A 27023-nucleotide genomic window follows, 5' to 3' on the forward strand; every position below is an offset into this window, starting at 1 on the left:
AAACAGAGCGAAATAAACACTTGGTCGTATAAGATAGAGTACGGGAATTATGGGACATTTGCTTTGTAGAGAATAGTATAAGGACCTCTAAGTTCTTCACAGTGAATAACTGTAATGACACTTACAGATGAAATACATGCAGAGAGGACTTTTAAAGTAATTACAAGGGCTACACAGTGCTTTGAAGATGCACATAGATATGCAGGTCCTTTACTTAAAAATCCAAGTTTCAAAACCAAGAGGGTGAATAATGCTTATGAATAGATGTATATATTTATTTTGAGTAAAAAACCTTTTAATATGAGCAATTGAAAGGAGCTTTCTTATAAACAAACACAAAATAATACATGATTTTAATAGAGTAATCTGATTTATGCCTCAGGAAGAGTCTTATTTTATGATCGATTAAAATTAAAAATAACCCCCCCCAGTCATTTAAGCAGCAAAAGCTACTTTGCTTCTTTTTTAAGACTAATTATAGAATTTAAACACTATTCTATTAAATGTGTAAATAATGCAACTAAATTCTTCATATAGGTCTGCGCTGAAATGAGGGAAGATAAAAGATAAATAAAAGGAGAGTCTAAGATTTGCAGAATGCCTACTTACTCCCCCCAAATTCACTGCTGTCCAGTCAAATCTGATTCATAGTGACCCGACAGAACAGCTAGAACAGCCCCTTCAGAGACCGATCAGAATTCAGGACATGCAGTAGGCATTTCACTGAAGTCATAACAGCCCCACAACATCAATATTTCTACCTCCATTTACAGGTAAAGAAACTGATTTTCAGAGTTTTCAAAAGTATTTGCTGAGATCGCAGCTAGTAAGTAAATTAGAAACAAGTGGGGTTTTTAAAATTATTTTATTGGGGGTCTTACAGTTCTTATCACAATCCATACGTCCATCCACTGTAGCAAGCACTTTTGTACTTATGGTGCCATCATCATTTTCAAAATAGTTTCTTTCTACTTGAGCCCTTAGTAACAGCTTCTCATATTTTCCCTTGCCTCCCCCACCCTCCGTCCCTCATGAACCCTTGATAAATTATAAATTATTATTTTCATATCTGACATCATGCGCCGTCTCCCTTCACCACTTTTCTGGTGCCCCCCCATGGGGGTGGTGGGTTATATGCCGATCATTGTGATCGGTTTCCCCTTTCTCCCCACACATTCCCCCTACCCTCCTGGTATCACTTTATTGGTCCTGAGGGGTTTATCTGTCCTGGACTCCCTGGATTTTGAGCTCTTATCTGTACCAGTGTACATCCTCTGGTCTAGCCAGATTTGTAAGGTAGAATTGGGGTCATGATAGTGGGTGGGGGGAGGAAGCATTAAAGAGCTAGAAGGAGGTTGTATGAGAAACAAGTTTTTTAATGATGCTTAAACTTATAGACTTTTTTGAAAACTATGCTGTAACCAGTGGGCTTATAACATGTAACAGACACATGGACCAGAGTTGTACAAGGTACATAGGGGCCAAGAGCATAAACAAAATAAACAGAACAGAAAGCTCATCTTTTTATCTGGCCAAAGACAGTTGTGCAGCGGTAACAAGAGAATGGGACCACATAGAAAGATAAACAGGACATCATCAGGCTGTGAGTTGAAGGCTATTCTGGGTTTTTCATGGCTTAAGACCATGACTTTCTATCTGCTCTTCTTTCGACTCCTGCCCAATCTGCTCAAAAGCCACATTGTCTATCAAGTCCTGCTGGCATCCACTACAGCTGGCAGGCTTGTACAGTGGCCTCCACGATGCTCATCTCCTGAGGTCATCACTTTAGAGCATCCTCTCCTCTTGAACACAAACAGGGCTTGTATGGTGCTCCAAAACAACTTGGCAAAGGTGATTACGTTATGTTATAAAAGGCTCCTTGCTGGCTTGATGAAGTAAGGGGCCATGTGGGTTTGTTTTTGTTTGTTCTTACTGGCCATTCATGCATCTTTCTTCAAGAAATATGGATTCCAAAAGTGTGCTCAATTTTTATTGGGTGGTTTGCCTTTTGATTATTGAGTTGTGAGGGTTCTTTGTATAATCCAGATACTATTTTTTAATATATAATTCAAAAATATTTTCTCCCACTCTGGGGCTTGCCTATACATTTTCTTAATGGTGCCTTTTAAGGGGCTCTTTGCAATTTTGTTGAAGCATGTCCATTCTTTATGTCCGTTCCTGTGACTTCTCCAAGAAATCTGTGCCTGCTCCCAAATCATGAAGATCAAGTCCAAAGTTTTCCTCCAGAAGCTTTGCAGTCTACCCTGTGGGCCATCTCAAATGGATTTTGTTACACACTATGCTCAGAAGAAGGCCCTTAACAAGAGGGTTTGACCTGGTTGCAACAATGGGCTGCAGCTGACCCTTTGGGGTCACCTCTTCCTTTCTTCTGCATCTATGAGGATCGGTGCACAGGGATCTCGGGTCCAGAGGGCACACTCCATTCAGGGCTCTTTCTTGATGGCAGTGAGTTCCCCCTTCTTACGGATGACACGGCTCGTTTTATACCCAGCAGGACAGCTAACGGGACTATTCCTCACATTAGAGTTCCAATGTTTTACAATCACATTAACTCTGTTAACAGTTACTCATAATTGAGTCACATAATCCAATCAGCATCTTCCCTGATCTTCTTTTACCCAGACCCACCAGGAAGAGGACCTTATCTGACTGCCCCACTCGGCCACTTGGTGGGAATTACAGAGACCACGGCTAGAAGAGCCCTGTTAAAGAACTCACTGCACCACCTTCTGCTTTCAGCAAGGATCCATCTGACCTCCGCAGTGTTATCCTCATTCCTTCTCTGAAGTTGGCTTCAATGTCTAGCTGTTCCCTGGAGATGGACTGCTGCAACTATTTTTGAATTCTCTTCAGTATTATTTTAAGTACATATGATATTAATGATACAGTTCAATAATTTCCACATTCTTTCTTTAGAATGGGCCCAAATGCAGATGTCTTCTGGAGGGCCAGGTTTCCAGCCTTCCAAATTTCTTGGCATAGATGAGTGAGAGCTTCTACCATTGCATACAGTTGTTGAAACATCTCAATTGGTATTTTGTCAATTCCCAGAATCTTGATTTTTTTTGCCAATGCCTTTAGTGCAGCTTGGATTTCCTCCTCTAATACTATCAATTCTTTACCATAGGTTACCTCCTGAAATGTCATGGGGGTAGTTCTTTACATGAAAAAATTACTATTGAATTAAATTCTTGTAGCATCCCTACCTATACCTTCTAAGTTGTGACTACTAAAAATATTCCTAGATATTTTCAAAGACAAAGTTGCTTATACCAATGAGGTGGTGGTCTTAGTTGCTCTCAAGTTCCCTCTGGTTTATAGAAACTTTATTTTGTTTGTCTTTTCTTAATTTTTTTAACAGTTTTATTAGCACTTCATCCATGTCATACAATTTAATAAAAAAACTTTTTATATAACAAACAAAACACCACTGCCTTATACCAAGGTGTCACTGTTTCTTTCCTAGTGTATTGCAGTCGCCTCCTGATGTGTTTCCTTCCATTTTCCACACTGCAGGTGATATTTCGAACACCTCTCACCCTAAGCATTTGAATTTTATGGCTTCTCATTTCCCGACCCAAAATCCACACTGTTGCTTTACAAAGTCTCACTCTTCTGGCTCCTGATTTATCATGTACCTCCCTGCATCCTAGTTCCTTCTGCATGCCAGCCATACTGGCTAGCTTTCCTTTAACACAGTGGTTCTCAGCTTGTGGGTCACGACCCCTATGGGGGTTGAACAACCCTTTCACAGGGGTCGCCCGATTCATCACAGTAGCAAAATGACAGTGATGAAGTAGCAACAAAAATAATGTTATGGCTGGGGGTCAACACCACATGAGGAACTGTATGAAAGGGTCACGGCATTAGAAAGGCTGAGAACCTCTGCCTTAATGCTTTGCCAAGAAGTCTCTTCTTCTACCTCTTGTAGCATTCTGGGAAAAAAAGTAGGTTCTATTTGAAAAGATTAAAAAATTGTGAATCAAGATAAAAGGTGAATGATTTTGATGGTTGGAAAAGAAAACATTCTTTGTCTGAGACAGCATGGGCAAAGGTCAGTGATGATCAACTTGGAGAAATTCTAAAGGAAAATGTACCAAAAGGGTCCCCCAAACTGAGAATCCTGTCCCAATTCAGCCATTCACTCTCCATGCACCATGTTCTTAATTTATAAGAACATTTATATTTTTTTATATTATTTATCGAGTAAACCTTTTGGGGGTGTCTACTCAGAAGTCGATTACCCCCAAAACATTGTAAGCACAAGCTTACTTATCCATACTTACTATTGTGAAGTGAACAATTTCATATAAGTTTTATCACAATAGTGACTGTAAATATGAAGAGATTTTGATTCTGTAGGAAGATGCTGGGGGTTAGGAAAAAGGCAGATACCAGGCATAACTAGAATCACTCTTCAATGTGATGAAAAATTATGAAATTATTCACTATAGATTAGTAAATAAACACAAGTAGATTGTATTATTCTATAAGCTTAACACATGGAACACTAGCCCAATCAGTATACAGAACAGTTCTATCAACCCCGCAAATGATCATGCGGCCTCCTTTGTAGTCAAACACTTCCCTTGACCCAACCATCGATCCATTCTCCATCCTATTCCTGCTATCCATGCGATATTGAACTACTAGGAGTAAGACTCTCTGAGTCTTGTTTCTTCACCCAAGAAATTATGTCACCTGTTAAATATTAAAATATTAGGTTGCAATGGCTATCTGCTGTGGCTAAAACCCTAGTGTATGATCAACATCCTTTCCATGTATACACATGCAAGCAGCCTATGTATCCACAGAATCTTGGGAATACATCTATGACTACCTAAAAATCACCTGGGATCTGTGAGATCACTTGGAGCTATTGTTAAAATGTACATTCTAATTCAGAATATCTTAGGAAGCGGGGGTGGCAAGTTTTCAGCAAGGGTTCAAACCAGAGTGAATCCGTTTGAAGCCCTGTTTCTATGGCTCATTTTGGAAGAAACTTTCAATAGGTTTAAAACGAATGTCCAATTTTTGTAACTCTACATCCGCCCTTTCTCTCTTGCCCAGAAGAGTAGTTCTGTATCCGATCTCTGCACACTGCCTCGGCCGGTCTGTAAGCTTTGATCCCCTTACCGAGCCGTGAGCTTCAACATATACCTTAACTTCTCCTTGGGGCTGTCCTTGCTCAGCGTCCACACTGCAATAGTCTGAGCAGCCACCTGTCATTTTTCTTTCAGCAGTCTGTTAACTAGGAGCTTTCCAAGTTTGTCCTAATTCTTTGTTTTTATGAGCACAGCTTATCTCTGAATGTTTCAAGGTGAGACCATTGCCGGTAACATTGTTAAGTCAACAAGTCAGCCACCATAGACTCCAGCCTCAGCTTTACTTCCACTTAGATCATGGGATGCAGTCTAGGCAAAAAGAAGGTTGTCGGTGACCACCTTCTGAAGACTGACTGAAGATTCTTTAAAGACTGGGTTCACAGTCTGGCTTCTATCTGTCTATCCACACTTAACCTCCAAACATCATCCTAAAAGATTAACGTCCCACAGCTCTCCCCCCTCCATGAAGTACAGCCTGTCTCCTGACCCCGGGTGGGTGGCTGTGGACCCAGACTAACCTTAGTCATGTTGAAAGATCAGAGCATGGAGCACAATAACTAGACCATAACAAGTTCTCTGTGGAGATGAATAGATATATGTATAAAATTCTTGCTGGTATTTGGCCAATAGAACGGATACTTGAAAACCAGACATTTCACCCAGAAAATAAGAAAAACTGTCCGTTGCCTTCATTTGTGGATTTAACAATATGTCACCATTAAGTCTGTATAAAATTGTCTTTTGGATGCCTTACACCTTCAACCGCCAGCCTTGTGGACTAAAAGGGACCAGACTTTAAGCTAGTTTTTATCAATATATTATAGGTCCTAAACACTTCTCTAACAAGCCCGAGTGTTTCTAGAACCCAAACCAAATCCACCTCCACTGAGTTGATTCCAACTCCTGATAATGCTACACCGGATTTCTGGGGCGCCGGTGCAACGCTGTAGGTGTGCTTTCAGTCCGTCTCCCCACTGCAACTGGAGCTTTGCCCTTCGTGCCATGGCGGGTCTGTGATGGCCATAAGAGCAGATGACGGGCCCACACTCGGGTACGGGCGTATGACATACATGCACATGGCAGATCTCATCTGCAAGTGCAGTGGCTATTGGAGATCGCCCGGAATTACCTAAACAGTTTTCTAATATAAGAAGCCCACTGATTTTTCAGATTCCCCTCCCCCCGCCCCCCCCCCCGTTATAAAACGAACGATAAGCAACCTCACCAGTTTATGAAGCAAATTCCGGATTGTGAGCCCCTTGCTAGCTGGCCCCTCGCTGCACGAGAGGGCGCACACAGGGTGTGTTTTTACCTTCCGGTGGCCTGTTGGACGTTGCCACAACGACGACCCCGCTCTTGAACAGATTTTCAAAAAGCTGTTTCAGAATCATGGCATCCGCAATGTCCGTGACCTTGGGACAATAACACATTTGTTTTATTTTCATTTCACTTCTGCTTGAATAAATTTGTTAATGGCTCGTCTTATTTTTTTTTAAAGATGGAAGTGAATTCCAAGAGAAAAATTCTAATTATCATCGTGAAGAAAAGCCTAGATCATTAAAAGCATGAAAGATTGTATCACAATCTTTTCAACTTGACTTTCCGTTTTTGCAAGCATATCATCTCCACGCAAATTGCCAAATGGTACGATGTGAACTCGTATTCTAGAACTACAGGTGGAAAGCACAGTAATTGTCCTGCACATTTAGAAAGTCTAATTAATTAGAACTAGTGTGACCAACCCCCTCTTTCCACCCCACACCATCCAAAGAATGAGAGAGAGAATAAAAGAGGTGGGGGGGGGGGGAGATTGTGGGGGGGGGAGAATACACAGGCTGTTTGGGATTTCTAATACCTTTCTGCCAAAGGGCCCTGGAAAGGTGACTTTAAATGGTCATGGGACTTTAGAAATAAGGACAAGTAGCCGGTGAGACATAATCAGCTGCTGTTGAAAATAGAATGATATGACATAGATACTATTGTGCAATTGTTACACAAAACAATTCAACAGATGGCCCATCACAAAAATAAGCAATTTCATTGTTCTCTTTAAGTGCCTTCTATTGCTGTCCATGAATAATCAAAAGGCACTGCAGTCACTTCCAGCACAGCCAGCCTCTTCTAACCTTCACAGACACAAATATTCCTTCCACACACACACCAAAAGAAGTCTACGAATGGTTAGTTAGAGCATTAAAAAAAAAAACTGGCAAAATTAGAACTGTTCACACAGATTATCTATTCCATCTAAATTGAGTTGCAGGGATATGCATCACAACTGAGCTTCTCTAAAATTATTTTTAAATCTAAATTAAAAAAAATAAAGTTCATGATAACTTTTAAAATCTTTAAAAACTAAAAAAAAATAGGATTTAAGGAGAGGAGGAAATTGACTTCAAAAATTAAATGTAAACTGAAAGCTGATAATTAATCATTCCAACTTGCCCCATGAATACAATTACATAGATTTTAGGTACTCCCAACTTCAAAATATTTTGATCTTTCTTGAATAGCACATTTTAAATAATCTCAATAAAAATATGTATTTGTATACATATGCACATAAAATAGATCCCCTCGCTATTTTTCAGGTCATATTGGGGATACAGACCCTAACAGAATTCCTTTATTTAGATAGAAATACTAGCTGTTACCAGCTAAACAGCCACAAACCTTGGTTACCCAGGCCAACCAGGCCGTTCTCTTCACAGCGACACCCTCCTCACAAGTGTACTCTCCTCGCTCAAACAAAATGAAACAGTGAATGCGAGTGTGGGCCTTTTGTTCTGTTTTTGTCACCTTAGGCAATCACTTTTAAACATCCTTGCTAAAAGCGGCTGAGGTTTCCCGGCATTAAAAAGGTGTTTCCAAGTGGCAGTATAAGTGAAGAGGACAGTAGTACTGATAGGGTTTAATTTGGAGCATCCCTATCAAATTTTGCTTCCACAAAAACGCTTCCCTATCAAATTTTGCTTCCACAAAAACGCGCAGAGAAGGTCCTTTCCAAACGCTTCAGCGCCCGTGGCGTCGCTGATGAGAGGACGGAGCAAGCTGACGGATTCTAGAAGACACTGCAGTTTTAAGTTGGACTCTTACCACACTGACGCTTTTAAAAGAACGATGCCAATTGAAAAGCTGCCCCATTTCAGAGGATAGAAACGGGCGTTTCTCTAAAACATTCCAGGTCGCTTTTGTGCCCGTGGTTCAGACAAGAGCGGGGACAAGCAGGGACAGCTCGGTGCAAAGGTTGGAAGCGGACGTTGAAGAGCAGAGCTCTAAGGCTTGGGGCTGGACTAGAATGTGTGGTTTTTGTCCTGCTGAGAGTTTTTGCCCTCCCGGAGGAAATGAACTTGGAGGAGCTCCGGCTAATTAATAAAGCAGGAGTCACTTGGGGTAGCCGGGTGCCACGTTTGATCTCGTCCCCGCACTTGTCCGGCTGCGCTGGAGCACAGTAATTTTACAGCATAAGTGAACTCCGGGAGCGAGGGTTTTCCCAGCGCCCAGCACTTGTTTCATCGCCACCAGGAACAAAATAGAAAGCTCCAGATTACCAGCAAGGCTAGATGCTAACACAGAGTGGAGACATTTCATTAGCATGAACGAGAAGAGATGTTTTTATGACCTGGACTTGCTTTCCTGTATGACTCATTTAAGTGGAAAAAAAAGTCTACTGGTTAATTTACATGTGTAAGTGCTTGAGTCGCAGTCATCCACTGATTGGTACACTGCCACATAATGAGTGACAAACATAAGCATGCATTATCAGTAATTAGTATTCGCACAAAAATAAGCACCTATTTTTATTAGCAGTTTTTAATCACTTTCTCACTTTATCAAAATGGTTAAAACTATTTTTAAAATTATATTGATAGCTTATGGTGGAGATTTTGCTTATCAAAATTCTTTATTTTGGGGGGTTGGGGGTGGGGACCCTATTAGCAAAACATCTACTCAGTGTCCCTATAAAGAGACATAAAGAAATGCACTTTAAAAAAATCTACTTCCTTCTATATTCTAATGTCTCAGAATCATAAACAGCTTAACAAGAAATGTAAATATTCAAAGAGGACATAATAAAGATTCAAAAAAACCCAAACTTTAACAAAAAACAAAACAATTATTTTATTTCCGCAACTAAAACACCTAAAAGCAATCTATCGAGGGACATTCCTCCAGTAAAATAGGCGCCATGTATCTGGTCCCATGGGGAAAAATGAAGTGCTACCCTTAGTAAAGATGACCAAACACATTCCGGAAATGTGACTGAATTCTGTCAAAATGTCATCTTCATCTTAAGCTCAAGAGTGCAAACAACAAACACAAGAGCATTTCCTTGATGCAAAGCAGCAGTAACTTCCTTTTGTTTTTTCTAGTAAAATAAATGTTAGTTAACCTAAGGGCCAGTTATGACTAGTTAAAAACCAAGACTAGTTAATAAACTGATTTTTAAAGTCAAATGAGGATGGTAGTTATTACATCATTAAGAATAAAATGTCAAAAATATTTTTATAATATTTTTTGTGACGAAGTTAGCCATGGAATATACTAGGTTTAACAGATTTAAGGGTGATTTTTAGGTTCTCTCAGGAAAACATCTACTAAAACCTCACTTAACTCTAGAGCTGCATATTTAAACATATAAAATAAGACTGCACATGCAGGACACTTTATGAACAAAACAGCTGATGGCAAACTAATTTGCTCTGTAGACTTTCACCTAAGGCACAGTAAAAACAAAACAACATTAAAGCTTGTATGCCAGGAGGATGTAGACCACAGCGAGTATTAGTGATGAAGCACACTGCTCCTGGGTTCGAATGAGGAGTCATCCGTTGTGTGACCTTGAACAAGTGACTTCACCTCTTGGACCCTCGATTTCTTCATCAGTATAATGAAGGCAATGCAGATACCTGTCCTGCAACATTGTCATGTGGCACGTAGCAAATCCCCAAGGAATGTTAACTATGCCTACATGCTGTATGTACCGTAATACAATTCCGTCTTATTCATATGAACAGCTGTATAGAATGTAGCTTTAGGTAGAACTATCCAGAGAATAGGGACTGAGAACAGAAAGACAAAGAAAGCACTCCATAAATAGCAGCTAATTTAATACTGGATAAACACACATATAAAGTAGATGGAATGCAAGTATTCCAATAAATAAATCAATAAGCAAAGCAAACAATAAGGTATAATTTTCATTTATAAAATTAAACCAAAATGTTAAGATAATTCACACTATCAACTGAGAAAAAATGTGGGTTTAGGCTTGAATATTTCTTGGGTTCTATAAATGCTGATTTTGCCAGAGAAATGCTATGATAGATGACAAGAGCAGGACGTAATTGGGAAACTGCTTCAATCGTCACCATTTGTCAGTAGGATGCATTCATTCATTCGTAGGTACTGTTCTAGACTCTTGTTCTTGTTAGGTGCCGTCCAGATGGCTCCAACTCATCAGGACCCCATGAACAATAGACTGAAACACTGCCCAGGCCTGGGTCGTCCTCACAGTGGTTGGGTTTGAGCCCATTGCTGCAGCCACTGTGTCTCTCCCCTTCCTGATCTTCCTCTTTTTCATTGACGCTCTCTTTACTAAGCACGAGGTCCTTTCCCATGGACTAACCTCTCCTGTAGCATGTCCAAATACATGAGACAGAGTTTTGCCACCTTCTCTTATAAGGATCATTCTGGCAGCACTTTTTCCAAGACAGTTTTGTTTGTTCTTCTGGCTGTCCCTGGTACTTTCAATCTTCTTCACCAACACCATAATTCAAAGGCATCAATTCTTCTCTGGTCTTCCTTATTCATTGTCCAACTTTCATGTATATATGAGGTGATCGAAAATGTCATGGCTTGGGTCAGGTGCATGTTAATCTTCACAATGACATCTTTGTTCTTTAACACTTGTATTGCATACTGGCTTTATTTAAAGGAGTAGTGTTGTACTAAATACTTAGGGCCATTTGGAAATGATGGCAACATATGTAAAAATGTGCTTGATACAATTGATGTATGGAATGTTATAAGAGCTGTAAGAGTCCCCAGTAAAAATTATTTTTAAAAAACCCTAGGGTCAAGTTATACTTCACATGGTATTCTTTGACCTAAAGATATACTTGAACAGTACAAATTACATGAACTTGGCATTTTCCTGACATAATACTTCACATTTATTAAGAACGTGGGCTAGAAATAAGAGCTTCTGTACAATAAATAAGGTGCCCTGATGGCGTAGTGAGGTGTGTGTTTGACTGCTGACCACAAGGTCAGCTATTTAAACCCATCTGTGAGAGACAGATGAGACTTTCAACTCCTATAAAGAGTTACAAAAATATAGATATATACAGTTTCAGAAATCTTACAGGAGAAATTCTACTCTGTCCTATTGAGTCACTATGAATCATAATTGACTGGTTGTTAATGAGTCTGGGAGAGAAAACAGGAATTCTAATGTTCTCATATCCCAAAATGGGCCTGTCATAATTCAAGATCCTTTATGAATATTAAAATATTCCAGTCCTGTTAGATGGCACAACTTCTCCACCTGGGTACAGACACTTTTTGAGAAAAGCTAGAATGTTTCTTATAAAGAAGCTTGGAGTCGGCCTCACCTCTGAAACATTTAACATGAATTATCCATTGACTTTTTTTCCCATTGACTTTTATATATGAAACTGTGTTCTGAAATGTTTACTGCATAATTTGAGGGAAAATGTCGATCTTCAAATTATTGATGAAAATTACCCTCGCGCCTTCCATACAGGTGCCTTTTCTGTTGTCTTTCCCACAGTCTCAAGCTGTACTCTCGGATATTACACAGCCTCCCCTCCCAAAAAGGAAAACTCACTGACATCCACGTGATTCTAACTCACAGTGACCCTATAGGACAGAGTGAACTGCCCCTTTGGGTTTCATAACCTTTAAATCTCTGAAAAGCTACAGGGGGAATGATGGGTTTGATACACTCACCTTATTATTGGCAGTTCGATGCGTAACCCACTAGCCACCATGGGTCCACATACAACTTCCCTTAGAAGTTCTGAGATAGTTAAAGTTTATTGTGCCAACCTGGCCGATAAACATATGTGGGGCTAATTGAAGGACAGAGGGATAAATGGCTCGGTGAACCTCGCCTTTCTAGTTCTCAGGTCTCTTGCTTTGTGATGGTCGGACCAGGGTACAGCTACCTTAGCCAGTTCCCTGCTTCAGCTGGCAAGGCTCACTTCCTGCAAGACATCCCTGAGGAGAAGCCACATGGACCAACCCCGATGCAACCCTGAGTGCTGGAGCAGCCATGTGGAGACCTCTGCCGGTGCTGAAATGCTTACATGTTCACTGACTCGGCTTTACTCCTGCAGTTGGCATCATAGTGTGTGTTTTGTGAGATGGAGGAGGACGACTTTGTGGATTGGTGTCAGACATATGAGCTAATGTTGGACTTGTGGGCTTGGGCAACACTGGGTTGGTATGTTTTCTTGGTGTGCACTTACCCTTTATATAAAACTCTCTCTTATACACGAGTTTCTGTGGATTTGTTTCTCTAATGTACCCAGACTAATACAAGTTCCTTAATACTTTTCCAAATATTGCTTACCTTTTTTTGTCTTATCCTGTAGTTTGTGGGTTTGAATTTTTCTCATATTAAAACTAAGATGATAATTAATAAATCCGTATAACTTCATAGCTGAATATATAGTGGAACATCATATCTAAGAAATGAAAAATAATGTGGTCTCTCCAATGCAATTTTCTTAATCAATACCCGAGTAACCCTAGGAACAGGCCTAAAAGCCAAGATACCAAGAAAAAAACTTTTTGGTGTGGCTGAGTTATGGATCGAAGTAAAAAGAAATCCTGGACCACCCACATCAATCTTTTCTCCATCTATCATGATGTATAGTCACTCAGTCCAGTTCTGCAGATGGTGGGTTTTTTACATTGAGCTGTAGTCCATGCTGACTTATGTAATCTTTGATATATAGTTAGAAAACATCAATTAAAAACAAAAAGATCCCTGGCTTTAAGCTTACATCTTTATAGAGAAATATAGACAATAACAAATAAGTGAATTATATAATATGTTAGAAGCTGATAGATGTTCCAGGGAAAGAGTAAGGCGTAAGGGACCATTGAAAACTGTCATTTTAGATCAGGGTCAGGTTAATTCTTGTTAAATAGGATATAATTGTGCAAAGATCTGAAGAAGGGAGAGGTTAACCTATGGATCATTTAGGGAGAGGCTTTATGCAGGGGAATGGCCTTTGCTAAGGCCCCGCTTGTCTTCATCCCATGTGGACATGGAGGATCCGAATACTGTTGCTTCAGTATTTTTGACTGTTTTTGTTTTTGTTTTTTTCCGCTTGGATTATAGACAAGGGGGACAAGCAAAGATTTGAACTTGCAATCCTGCTTATTTGGTGCTCTTGAGAATGTTTCCAAGACCACTAGGAGATAATCCGGAAACTGAATCTCGGGGAAACTGAGGTCAAGAGATCCAGTCCCATCAAGACTGTTTGCAATAAACAAGCACCGCAGGCCCAGCTGAAGAAAACCGGTTCGTGTGAGCACCAGGCCGGGAACAGCACTGGCAGCACCTCATGGGATCGGGAGCCTCGACCAGAGGTATCTCTGCAGATGCCTGCAGTGGTGTGGGAAGCACCCCAAGACTCTTCCTCTTCATGTGATTCACTTACTTGTTGTCTTTTTTCCCCTATTGTGTTCTTGTTAGGATCCATCAAGTTGGTTCTGATTCTCAGGGACCCTGTTCACAACAGGACGGAGCAAGGGCTGACCCTTCGCCATGCTCACAGTGTTCCTGTGTCTGAGCCTGCTGTTGCACACACTGTGTCAATTCATCTCTTTCATTGCTGCCCTCTTCAACAAGGATGATATTCTTCTCCAGGAACTGGTCCCTCCTGGAAACACGTGCAAACTACATGAGATGAAGTCTGGCCATCCTCCCTTTCAAGAAGCATGCTGGCTGCACTGTTTCCGAGACAGATGTGTTTGTTCTTCTGACAGTCCTTGATATTCCGCACTGTTTGTCAGCCCCGTCGTTCAAATGCCTCAATTCTTGTTTGGTCTTCCTTACCCAATGTCCAGATTTCACATGCATATGAATTTGTTCCTGAGCCATTACTATTAAGGAACGGGCCTCTGTGCTTTCAGTTCCGATTCAGGAGAGAGAGAATCTAACTGGCCCAGTCCCCTGGTCACACCACACAAACCCATTACGTTACTGGCAAACCCATAGACCAGATGCCTAGCCATAGTCTTTATCTGGAGGACATTTAAAATTTTGTGACACAGAATAAGACTCTGTAAGACAACGAGGGTAAAGGAATAAATGAACTAAGGGACATGGAGCCTTCTTTGGGTGCAGCAGGAAATGACAGACAGCTGTTTGGTTTTGTACACAGCAGCATTTTATAAACTGAGGCCTGTGCTTCTCTTGATCTCCCTCATCCTTATATCATTTGGAAAATCTTTTTGGTTGTTCATATTTCTTGCAAATGAGTCCTGGTAGTGCAAGGGTTAAGAACTTGCCAGCTAGCCAGAAATTGAGCAGTATGATCCCATGAGCCAATCAGTGGGAGAGACCCGGAAAGATTATAGCCCAGGAAACCCGAGGAGCAGTCTGGGCACTGTGGCGTTGTAATTCATTGGATGGTTTGCAAAAGCAACCTTTCTTTGGCAAAGCTCAGCTCCTTTGGAATGCTAGTGTCTGGATACCCTGGAGCATGCCTCGTGTAGCCAGACGGGTTTATTAGGACTTCACTATCAGGGTGACACGGGCACTTCCATTGGCCTTGGGCCCTTTTGCACCTTAATGAGTTCCTTTCTCATTTAAATACACACACACACACACATACACACGAGTATAAGCACATAAATAATTGTACCTTGGCTGTGTTCGTATAGAGTAAATATAATCCAGTTCAATTTATTATTCTGTATTCATCCATTACATATTCATTTTCCATCGAATGTCAAAAAAAGTTAAAAGAAATATTTCCTTGGGCCTCTGAAAGTATCATGACCCTGGGCACTGTGCCTACTGTGTTTGATGGTAAATTCTATCTTCTCCAGGATCACCTGCCAGATTTTCATAGCTTCCGAACCTTCTCAAATAGCTCTGCCTTTCAATGGCTCACACTTTACAAACACATGTCATGTTCAAAGGACCTTACCTCTTCTGAAGTTAAGAACAATGCATAATACCTAGGAAATTATTGTACTTTAAGATAATAACTATAGGATTAAATAAAGTAAGGATGTAAAAACACTATGTAAACATTTTTCTTACATTTCAGTGCCTTAATAAAAAATCGAACTATGACAGTTCAATTTTACTTAGAGATATTTTGGTTAAAGGGCTAGTAATGGACAAGGCTGACTTTTATTCTTGAAGGCAGACTGTGAACTCAATTGTGATGTTTGAAGAACTAAATGAGGCCCTTCTCTGTTATACATCTGGTATGCCACCTTGGAGCGGCAGTGGGACATCTACTCTTTCCCATAAACCTTTCCTCTGAAGACCTGAGCTGCTTCTACTACAAAGGGAGAATGCCAGGCTGTCTAACTAAGACATAATCAGGGAAAGAAGCAAAGGTTCTTCCCTTCCAGGAAGTTTTCCTGGTAAAAATTCTCCCCCAACTCCCTTTATAAATCACCATTGTTGTTGACTGGATGTATTCAGTTGCTAAAGGAGAACCTTCACACACAATTTGGGTTAAAGGCATCTTGACCATACCATCTTCCCGTTAATCTAGGATTTAGAGCACGCGCACACACACAAACAAGAAATAATTTAAAGTCTCTCCTAAGTTAAATTCATAATTGTAGAGGATCCTAACACTGGGATAAAGTTCAACAAGGGTAGTTCTTTTGTCAGAGATCTGTCATGAGGCTTAAGTGAACTGTGTCAATCATCCAGGGCTAACCACAGAGCAGGCACACAAGTGATAGCTCCTATCCTTGCCAGCTCTCTGGGCCCTTATTTGAGGTAGTTGGAATAGAAGCTCTCTGGGACACCTATAAAATATTTTTCAAAAAATTGAGTGTGAGGCTCAAGGAGAAAGCAACCGATGGTTACAGAGGGACTTATAGGGAGGAGGAGATGGGAGGAGGAGGTGGGGGGAGGGCATGGTCAGCAAACAACACCATAGACAGGGGAACAACTAGGGAATTAAAATCAACAATGAGTAGGACTTAGAGATCCTTGGGGAGTTGGAGCAACAGGAATCTAGCTGAGAGGAATTACTAAGAGGCAGAAGAAGGGTGAGTGTGATAGGTAGGACAGGAAAGATCTAGGAAGCAAAGCTATGCATAGAGGTATAAACAGGTGTGTACATATGTAAATACATCAAGAGATATAGCATCTGGGGTCTTAAAGGTTTAAAGTTAAACAAGCAGCCATATAGCAGAGAAGAGACAAACCCACATGGAAGAAGCACACCAGTCTGTGTGATCATGAGCTGTCAACAGGATCAGGGAACAGGTATCAGAAGGCCCAAAACAAACAAAAAACAAAACATATTGTTGTTATCAAGAGGTTGGAGCAGAGACCAAAAACCCACCTGTCGACAAAGGGACATCCCCTCATAGAAGGGTCACACAGAAGGGATGAGTCAACAAGGGTGCAGAACAGCACTCATGGAACACACAATATGCCTCTGGTTCCTTGAGGTTTCTTCCCCCACCCCACCCCACCCCCACTATCATGACCCCAGTCCTGCCTTTCACTGTGGGCTAGACTGGAGCATGTACACAGGTACAGATAAGAGCTCACAACACACAGAATTCAGGTCAGATAAATCCCTCAGGAATAGAAATGGGAGTAGTGATACCAGAAGGGTGGAGTAAAGGTGGGGAGAGGAGGGGAGGAGGGGGAACTGATCACAATGATCAACACATACCCACACCACACCCCCAGGAGACGAACAACAGAAACCGAGAAAGAAGGGAGACAGCAGTTAATGTAAGATATGAAAAATAATAATAATAATAATTTCTAATGTATCAAGGAATCATGAGGGTGGGAGGTGGGGAGGGAGGGAAAAGAGAGGAACTGATACCAAGGACTCAAATATAAAGTAAATTATGGCAACATACGTACAAATATGCTTGATACAATTGATGTAAGGATTATAAGAGCTGTAAGAGCCCCCAATAAAATGTTCTTTAAAAATAAATAAGTTTGGGGGAGTATGGAGTGGAGACCCAAAGTCCATTTCAAGGTCACTGGACATCCCCTTACAGAAGGGTCTCAGGGAGGAGACAAGCCAGCCAGGTTGCAGTGTAGCAATGATGAACATACAGCTTTCCTCTAGTTCCTAAATGCTTCCTCCCCACCCACTATCATGATCCCAATTCTACCTTACAAATCTGGCTAGACCAGAGGATGTACACTGGTACAGAGAGGAACTGGAAACACAGGGAATCCAGGGCGGATGATCCCTTCAGGACCAGTTGAGAGGCGATACTGGAAGGGTGGAGGGAGGGTGGGGTGGAAAGGGGGAACCGATTGCAAGGATCTACATGTGACCTCCTCCCTGGGGGGCCGACAGAAGAGTGGGTGAGGGGAGGTGTCGGACAAGGCAAGATATGACAAAATAATAATTTATAAATTATCGGGGGTTCGTGAGGGAGGAAGGAGCGGGGAGGGAGGAGAAGAGATGAGGAACTGATACGAGGGACTTGAGTGGAGAGCAAATGTTTTGAGGGTGATGGGGGCGATGAATGTGCAAATGTGCGTTGCACAGTTGATGTATATGTGGATTGTGATGGGAGTTGTATGAGCCCCTAATGAAACAATTAAAATTTTAAAATAAATAAATAAGTTAATTCCTAACCTCCAAACCAAACACACTGCCATTAAGTTGGAGTGGTTTCAAACTGCTGACCTTTCTGACTGCAGCCCAATGAATAACCACTACACCACCAGAGCTCCTTAATTCCTAACCTAGAGTACTGCATTAGAACACCGGGCATGGACTAGGATACAGAATAAATGTTAGATACAGCATTTACCTTCATGCTATTTTCACTGTTATAAGCAATAAGGAATATTCATTGCATTACACATTGTCTAGGAAGACAATATAATGTGTTGTTTTATAGAACTCTTTTTTAAAACCCAAGTCTTTAAAAACATTATTTTGCCATCATTAAACTTTCTCTCTGGTATAGAGAATTATAATCTATTAATTAGAATTTATGAATAGATAACATTATTCAGTAAGAAGTCAAATAATAAATATTTTAGGTTTATAACTCATATGAAATCTGGGGAGGGAACACACACAGTTAAGTTGACTACTTGACTAACTGACTACTAACCTAAAGGTTGGTGGTTCAATCCCACATTGCTTTGGCATTCTCTTTCTGAGTGAGTTCAGCCACTGAAAACTCCATGGAGGATAGGTCTACCCTGACATGGAGTCACCGTGAGTTGCCACATACAGTGTCATGCCTCCTTTCTTTCCAACCTTTTTTTTTTTTTCAATTCTCTCTGGTCATATAAAACAGGTACAGGTTGCTGACTGCTAGGACAGTTAGTCAAACTGAAGTGACGAGAGACCGTGTGCTCCGTGAGAGATAAAAGGAGCAGCATTTGCCCACGGACAAAGGCAGGAAGGGCTAGCCTCATGGCGGGGCTTACAACCCATGGCAACAAAGAACATGTGTACGAGTTGCTCAGTGGAAAGCTGACCTGTCCACCTTTACCCAATTCACTATAGACGATGTTTAAATAGACACAAAACAAGAATGACAAATCATAAACTGATGGTCAACACCATGGGCAGAATTTGGATTTTCACTTCATTCAATATACCATTCTACATCGATGAGAAATCTCTGCCTTACCTGAAATTCATCAAAACATAGAAGACACGCTTCCTCACTGATTTCTTCAGCTATGGGAGCTATGGGGTCATATGATTTAGCCATGAATCCCGGCTTCCTTTTTGGCAAGCTCTGTTTAAGGCGATGTATTCCTTAAAGAAGTGAAATGAAACACAAGTCAAATGTTATCTCAAGAGTATATTTTAACCAAGGGCTCAAAGAGAAAGTAAATGCTTAGAAAATGATCAAAGAAGCATAGGTACAAACATGCTTGATACAGTTGATGTATGGATTGCTATAAGAGGTGTAAATGGTTTAATAAATAAGTAGAGTATATTTTAGACAACTATACTTCTTCAATCTCTAAATGAAAGTGATGTGGGTCTAAAAATTAAGTTTAAATTCAATATACAATCAAATTTGAAATATTAAAATTGGTTACATGTTCTCTACCTCTAAGTAAATCATTCAAATGTTATTTTCTTCCCATGGTTGGAAGGGAACCTGGAGGCCATTCAACCTCCATGCTTCAACCACTTCAGAGATGAAGTGATCTCAGTCCTGAGGATTTTGGGCGTGGGGGTGGGGATGTGGATGTGATGTTGCGTGATGCAGTATGTTAGGTCTAGCATATCTAATCAGGATGCTCCCTTAGTCTCCAGCCTGATACACTAACGACAGCCCCAATTCATTCATTACATGTGTCCTAAATGCTGAAAGTGTTAGGGGAGAATGATAACGTTCCTTCCTGGGGAGGACACAGCATAGCTGGTAGATCATGTGGAAATCAGACATGTGAATGCTGACAAAGCAATAAGGCACCCAAACAGGTGCCATGCAAACCCACACGGGCTAAGGTGACACGGGCTAAAGGACCCGGCTTCTTGAAGCAAGTGAGTGTTTACTGCTCTTGAGTAGAACTAGAAAGTGCCTGATTTCCATCTAGAAACCTCTTATTCGGACATGGTCCTCTGGTCGTTAGGACCAACTCCAAGAGCCTCACTGACTCTTTCAAATCAAATGAAAGCAGATCAAATCTTACGGTACAGAGAAGTCGACTTCCTAACAAACACTACGTATGCGTTCAAAGAAGAAAACTCATTCTGTGCTGTTCGCCTATTAAAATCACCGCCGCCATATAATTAACTTACTTTGGTGCACATCAAGCATGAAACCATGAAAATGAACCCGCTTTTTCCTCTTCATCTTTACATACGCATAAAACATGTCCATCACCATTGTTTTTCCTGTACCTTAAACATTGAAGGGAAAAAAGAACACTATTAAACCATTTTCCTGATTGCTTTGAAATAATGAAGCCACACTTGCTTCTGCTGGAACGCCCAGGTCCATGGTGCCTTTTCAAGGTGGGCTGCTGTTTCTGTGCTGCTCGCTGGAAAGAAAATGTTGAGGTTGTCCTTTTCTTTTAGGAAGCATGATGTTTACCTGATAATACAGCACGGTTTCACCAGAGCACGTGTTCACACGCTGGCAAGGTACACAAATGATGTCTTCTCCTCTTCCAGAAGATGACAGTATAAGTAAACTTACTTAAAGAAACATTTATCTCACCAGCACTACGAAAGAGGAATTAATTGTCTTAGGGACTAAAGGAAAGTTCAAAAATGAAAAGAAAACTAAAATGTAGTTGAGAACTAAGGATTAGTATCTAAAATAAATACTAAAAGTAGATTAAGAGAGTTGGAGAAAAAATAATTATAACACATCCGTTTTAAAAGCTGAGCCTCTGAGTCTTTCAAAAGAGGCCTAGTTGAAGAAATTCTGGTAGAGTGGAACCTCATGATTAAAGTATCTACTTTTCAACCTTCTGAAACTTTTAAATAAGTGCAATTGCATTAGTATTCAAATAGTGGACAACCAGAACATTGAGAGTGTGCAAACATGAATATCCATCTACCCTTGAAGGCAGCCTAGAATGTCAGGAGTAGCAGCAAGTTCAAGTCAGGTCCCGAACATTCTCAGAAGGCCAGACCAGGATCTGCTGGTACCTGACTTCCCCGCCATCCCACCCCCCCACGCCTCCACACCCACCTCCTTCCTCCATGGCCATCCCCCCAGAGTGCCCACATTTTCCTATCTGATCATGAGAATCCCAAGCAGCTCAGGAAGTAAGAGGGACAGCTCTCTTGGGCTTTCCTCCATATGAATGCTACAGTGGTTTTGTGCATGAAAATACAATGCAGCTCTTTAATAAACAAATGGTTTCAGACCTTGGCTAAGCCTCTGATCCCTAAGAGAAGAGGGGAGGAAGAAGAACGGAGTCCTACAATCACTCCAGGTTCCTGCTGGAGGCACCTTCCAGATCACAACACAGAGGGGAGAGTCCAAGTAAAGCTCCCAGACGTGGCAAAGCAGGGCAGAAAGGTCAGTCAGGAGGATGTCAAGCACCTTGGAGGCTTGTTTCTTGTTACTGAACAGCTTTGAGCAGCTCCAATACTGAGGCAGACTAAGAAGAAAAGCCTGGTGAGCTACTTCTGAAAATCAGCCAATGGAAAAACCCTGTAGATCACAATTAAATATTGTGGATCACAACCCGTAGAGGGGATGGTGTGGGACCAGGCAGTGTTTTGTTTATAAATCAAGTGCTGACGCTAGGGCAGCTAACACGGCAGCTACAAAGTGTCAGGCTGACTGCCAGAGAGGAGGAAGCTACACAATGAAAGAGCTTCAGAAATGAACTTGTAGGTCCTTTTGAGGCTTTGGATGAATACTGGGCTCCTCGTGTGCAGAGTGATATTATAGGAAGTAGCACAGAATGGGGAGCAAGACATTGTAAAAAGAATCATACATGCAACCACTTGAAAGAATCTCCAGGGAATTCTGAAGAGTGGAAAAAGTCACTCCCAAGGTCATAAACGGTATAATTCCATCATGTAACATTTTTGAGATGATATTTTGGCAATGGAGAACAGATTTGGGGTTCCTAGGACTTAAAGGTGGGGGAGAAAGAGAAAATTAGGTCTGGCTATAAAAAGACAATGTGAGAGGCACTTCTGGTAATGAAATGTTCAGTATCTTGACTGTGGTGGCAGATATATGACCCTGCACATGTGATGGAATTGTATAGAACCAAATACACAAGCAAAAATGAGTACTACAGAAATCTGTATATACCTTGTACAGAAACTAGTGAAATCTGAAAAAGATATATGGAGTGTGTCAGTATTAATATCCTGATTGTGATATTGTAACAAAAATTTTTGCAAAATGTTATCATTGAAGGAAACTGGGCAAAGGAAAATCTGTTTAATTTATTATTATTTAGCATATAAATATATAATTATCTCAATTAAATTTTTAATTAAGTTAAATTGTATAAATCAAGCTGACAGGCAAGTAACTTAACTCCCTACCAAAATAAAATTCAACATACTTAAACAACTAAATCTAGAAACCCTAAACACGTTAATGTTTATAATATCCAGTATACAATTAAAAATGACAGGGGGAAAAAGCCCAAGAAGTCTCTATATATACTAAAACCAGCTTTCAAAAAAAGAGAAAGAAATTGAAGACATCTTTTCAGATAAACAAAAATTGAAAGAATTTACAAGTAGATTTGTGCTACAAAGAAATAATAAAAGAAGTTCTGTAAGCTAAGGAAAATGATACCAAATGGAGACTTATATAAATATAGAATGCCAGAAATGATAAATGTTTATGTTTTTAAAATACATTTTTATTTGATGATATGAAAATAGATCTATGTGCTTATATTTATAGGTTCATATGTTTATAGCATTAATGTAGCAAATGGACATTGGGCCTCTACTCAAGTACTCCCTCAATTCAAGAACACTTTGTTCTATTAAACTGGCATTCCATGATGCTCACCTTCCTGACATGATCACTGAAGACAAAGCGGGTGCATAAGCAAAATGTGGTGAAGAAAGTTGATGGTGCCTGGCTATCAAAAGATATAGCATCGAGTTGTATGAGTCCCTAATAAAATGTAAAAGAAGAAAAGAGAAAAAAATGATTGGGGCAAAAAAAAAAATAAAGGCATTGAAAAGAAAAAAAAAAAGATATAGCATCTGGGGTCTTAAAGGCTTGAAGATAAACAAGCGACCATCTAGTTCAGAAGCAACAAAGCCCACATGGAAGAAACACACAAGCCTACATGATCATGAGATGTTGATAGGATCAGGCATCATCAGAACAAAAAATCATATTATTGTGAATGAGGGGGAGTGCGGAGTGAAGAACCAAAGCCCATCTGTAGGCAACTGGAAATCTGCCTACAAAAGGGTCGTAGGGAGGAGATGAGTAAGTCAGGATGCAGTGTAGCACCGATGAAACATACAACTTTCCTCTAGTTCCTAAATGCTTCCTCCACCCCACTATCATGATCCCAGTTCTACCTTACAAATCCAGCCAGACCAGAGGACATACACTGACATAGAAAAGAGCTGGAAACACAAGGAATCCAGGACCGATAGACCCCTCAGGACCAATAATGAGAGTAGAAATACCAGGCGAGGAAGGGAAAGGTGGTGGGAAAGGGGGGAACTGATCAGGATGATCTACATATAACCCCCTCCCTGGGGGACAGACAACATAAAACTGGGTGAAGGGAGACATTGGACAGTGTAACACATGAAGAAATAATAATTTATAAATTATCAAGGGTTTGGGAGGGAGGCAGGGTGGGGGAGGGAGGGGAAAATGAGGAGCTGATACCAAGGGCTCAAGTAGAAAGAAAATATTTTGAGAATGATGATGGCGACAAATGTACAAATGTGCTTGACACAATGGATGGATATATGGATTGTGATAAGAGTTGTATAAGCCCCCAATAAAATTATTTTAATGTTAATTTTGTTTTCTATTTCTTTATCTAATAACTGACTACTTAAAGAAACAATAACAAGGAATTGTGGGGTTAATAATCTATGTAGATGTAGCACAGATGAGAAGAGCGGCACAAGGCAACCAGAAGGTAAATATAAGAGCACTATTATAAGACGCTAGCATAACATAACTTGAGGGAGGACTGAGATATTAAAAAAATACGCTTTAAATTGTAGAGCAGCACTGAAAGAATGAAATAAAGAAGTGCAGTTAATAAGCCTACAGTGGATACTATAAAATACTCACAAGAAAGAGAGAGAATACTGGACACAAAGAATGGATAAAGTGAAAACTAAGAAAGACATGATGGATTTACATCCAGCCATATGGATAAATGCAAAGGAACAAAAAATCTATTTAGAAGCCTCAGATTGAAGGGATAAAAAGCCAGACCTACATATATACATATATATACTGTCTATAAGAAACCTACCCATGGTTAAAGGTAGTAAGCTGGAAACAGATATACTGGGCAAACACTAATCACAAGATAGGTGAAAGGATTGTATTAATATAAGGCCGAGTAGATTTCAGAACAAAGAATATTAGTGAAGAAAATAAAGCTATTTCAGAATATTAGAGAATTCATTCCCCAAGACAACATTGCCCTAAATATGTGTAAACGTACTAACAGAGATTCAAAGCATATGAAGCAAAAGCTAAGAAAACTAAAAGAAGACAGACAATCCCCAAATGAAAGTGGGATATTTCAACATTCCTTTTTCCTTAACACTCCTTTTTCGATAGCATGAAATACACAGATAGAAAGTCAGAAGGCACACAGCAACCTGGCACAGTACTGTCAACCACCGACATAATCGACATTTATAGTACACAACACACAGCAAGACAGACTGCATGTTCTTCTCAAGTACACAGAAATATCTAACAGGGTGAACCATATGCAGAGCCATATAACAAGTTTCCCATAACTATAAGGGGAAGTAAATTAAATTGAGGAAGCTCTCTGACCACAATTGAATCAATTACAAATCAACAGATATCTAGAAAATCTCCAACTATTTGGAAATTAAATAGTATCCTTTTAGAATAGCTCATAGGGAAATTATAAAATCTAAGGGAAATCAGAAAACATTCTTAATTAAATGATAGTAAGCATACGAGAGCAGACTAATTAGTGCCACTAAATGCAATGCTTAGAAAGTTTCAAATCATTTAAGTTTCCACTTTAAGTTGTTAGAAAAAAATAGACAAATGAAACCCAGAGTCAGAAAAACAACAGAAAAGAATAAAAGGCAGAAACCAACAGAATAAAGATGAATGGACGGAAGAGAAAATGGATAAAATCAGAAGCTCAATCACTGAAAAGATAAAAATGATAATTAAGAAAAAGTTTACCTCAACTAGCCAGGAAGGTAAACCAATATCTAAAGCACACATTACTGATACCACGAATAAGAGAAAGTGTACCACTATAGTTCATAAAGATATTAAAAATATAGTAGAAAAGGGGAACCAATTGTAAGGATCAATATATAACCTCCTCCCTGAGGGACAGACAACAGAAAAGTGGGTGAAGGAAGACATTGGACAGAGTAAGATATGACAAAATAATAATAATTTATAAATTATCAAGGGTTCGGGGGGGGAGCAAGGAGGGAGGGAAAAAATTAGGAACTGATACCAAGGCTCAAGTAGAAAGCAAATGTTTTGAGAATGATGAGGGCAACAAATGTACACATGTGCTTGACATACAATGGATAAATGTATGAATTGTGATAAGAGTTGTACGAACCCCCAATGAAATTATTTTTTTAAACCCATTATGTATAATATTCTGTCAATAAATTTTATAACTTAGGTGAAAGAAGCAAATGACTTGAAAGACACCAATTACCAAAACTGGCACAAAATGAAATTGAAAATCTAAAAAAAAAACCAGATACAAGGTTTTTTTTAAAAGTTTGTGGAAAAGTTTCATTATCATTTTACTTCATTTTTTCAGGAATTTTTTAAGAGATTAAATTCATCATACTTAATAATCTTCCAATAGAGAAAACCTACAGCCAAATGCCTTTGCTGGTGAACATTAGCAAATATATTAGAACTAAGTATCATCCACCTTACTTTTATACAGGAATTTTATGTTGGAACTAAGTAACAAACTCTTCAGAAAATAAAGAAGGGAACACTTCCAAATTCATGTTAAGTGGCCAACAATTTACTCAAAGGAATAAAAGGTCATTTCCAAACGAGGCTAAATTAAATCAGTCCTTTCTGGTGCAATTCCATTCATCTCTGCTCTGGCACGGACTACAAATGCAACACTTCTCCCTCTGACCCTAACTAGCAGGTCAGGGCCGACAAGCTCTCCTGACTGCCAAGTCTCTGACACTTCAGATGTCACAAGCTTGAAAATCTCCAGGCCTCCTCCTGACGTCTGACCTGCTGGCGACACACTAAAGACCTTCCCACCACACCCTTGAAATGCCAGGTACATAGGCTTTAAAAACCCAAGAGACTCCTCGCACCTGACCTACTGGCTCCCATTACGCCCTCACTTCTTCCTCCGGTACCCCTGGTTCTGGCTCATATGCTGCGTCCTGAAATGGTCTTTCTTTTTGGTACTCTGTATCTTCTTTCTATCTTCTTTTGATGTTTCCTGTATCATGTGATATTTTGCTCATATAATTTTCCATATTGCAACATGAGGCTGAAGTTTTTGAGTTCTTTCAGTTTAAGATATGCCAAGCGCGTTCTTCCTTTTTGGCTTTGGAATGCTAGGCCTGTGCACAATTCATTATAATATTTTACTTGGTCTGCTCAAGCTGCCCTTTGAAATTTCTGTTCAGCTCTTTAACTCCATCGTGTCTGCCATCTGCCTTAGCTAGTCAATGATGAAGAGTGGGTTTCAGAGTCTCTTCTGATACCCATTTTGAGTTTTTCTTTCTTGCCTTTCTAGTGGCCTTTTGCGTCCTTTGTGAGCACAGGCCCCGCTGCTGTCCTCCCACCGCGCATCGGGTGCCCAATGCACCCAATCTGTTCTTGAGAGCCTCCAACAGCCGGTGGGTTAGAGTCAAAGCGGCATTTTGGCGCTCATGGACTTGTTTTCATTTTTTTCAGCCTCAACCTGAACTTCCACACACACAGTTGGTGATCTCTTCCACAGTCAACCTCTGGCCTCAGGTTAGCTGTTGATATTGAACGTCT

The 27023-nt window shown here is 40.2% G+C and overlaps 1 protein-coding gene across 3 annotated transcripts in view; it reads right to left on the minus strand.

Moving 5' to 3' along the window:
* AFG1L (AFG1 like ATPase) overlaps positions 1 to 27023 on the minus strand; it is a 236195-nt gene that overhangs the window by 122376 nt on the left and 86796 nt on the right. For all 3 annotated transcript variants that reach the window (XM_075554695.1, XM_075554693.1, XM_075554694.1), the window contains exons 4-6: positions 20132 to 20233; positions 19002 to 19132; positions 6439 to 6538 (exon numbers count right to left, since the gene is read on the minus strand). In XM_075554695.1, the coding sequence (XP_075410810.1) occupies positions 6439 to 6538; positions 19002 to 19132; positions 20132 to 20233 (333 nt within the window). The remainder of the gene's footprint in view (positions 1 to 6438; positions 6539 to 19001; positions 19133 to 20131; positions 20234 to 27023) is intronic.

Source organism: Tenrec ecaudatus, chromosome 7 (assembly GCF_050624435.1).
Source record: "Tenrec ecaudatus isolate mTenEca1 chromosome 7, mTenEca1.hap1, whole genome shotgun sequence".
NCBI lineage: Eukaryota > Metazoa > Chordata > Mammalia > Afrosoricida > Tenrecidae > Tenrec > Tenrec ecaudatus.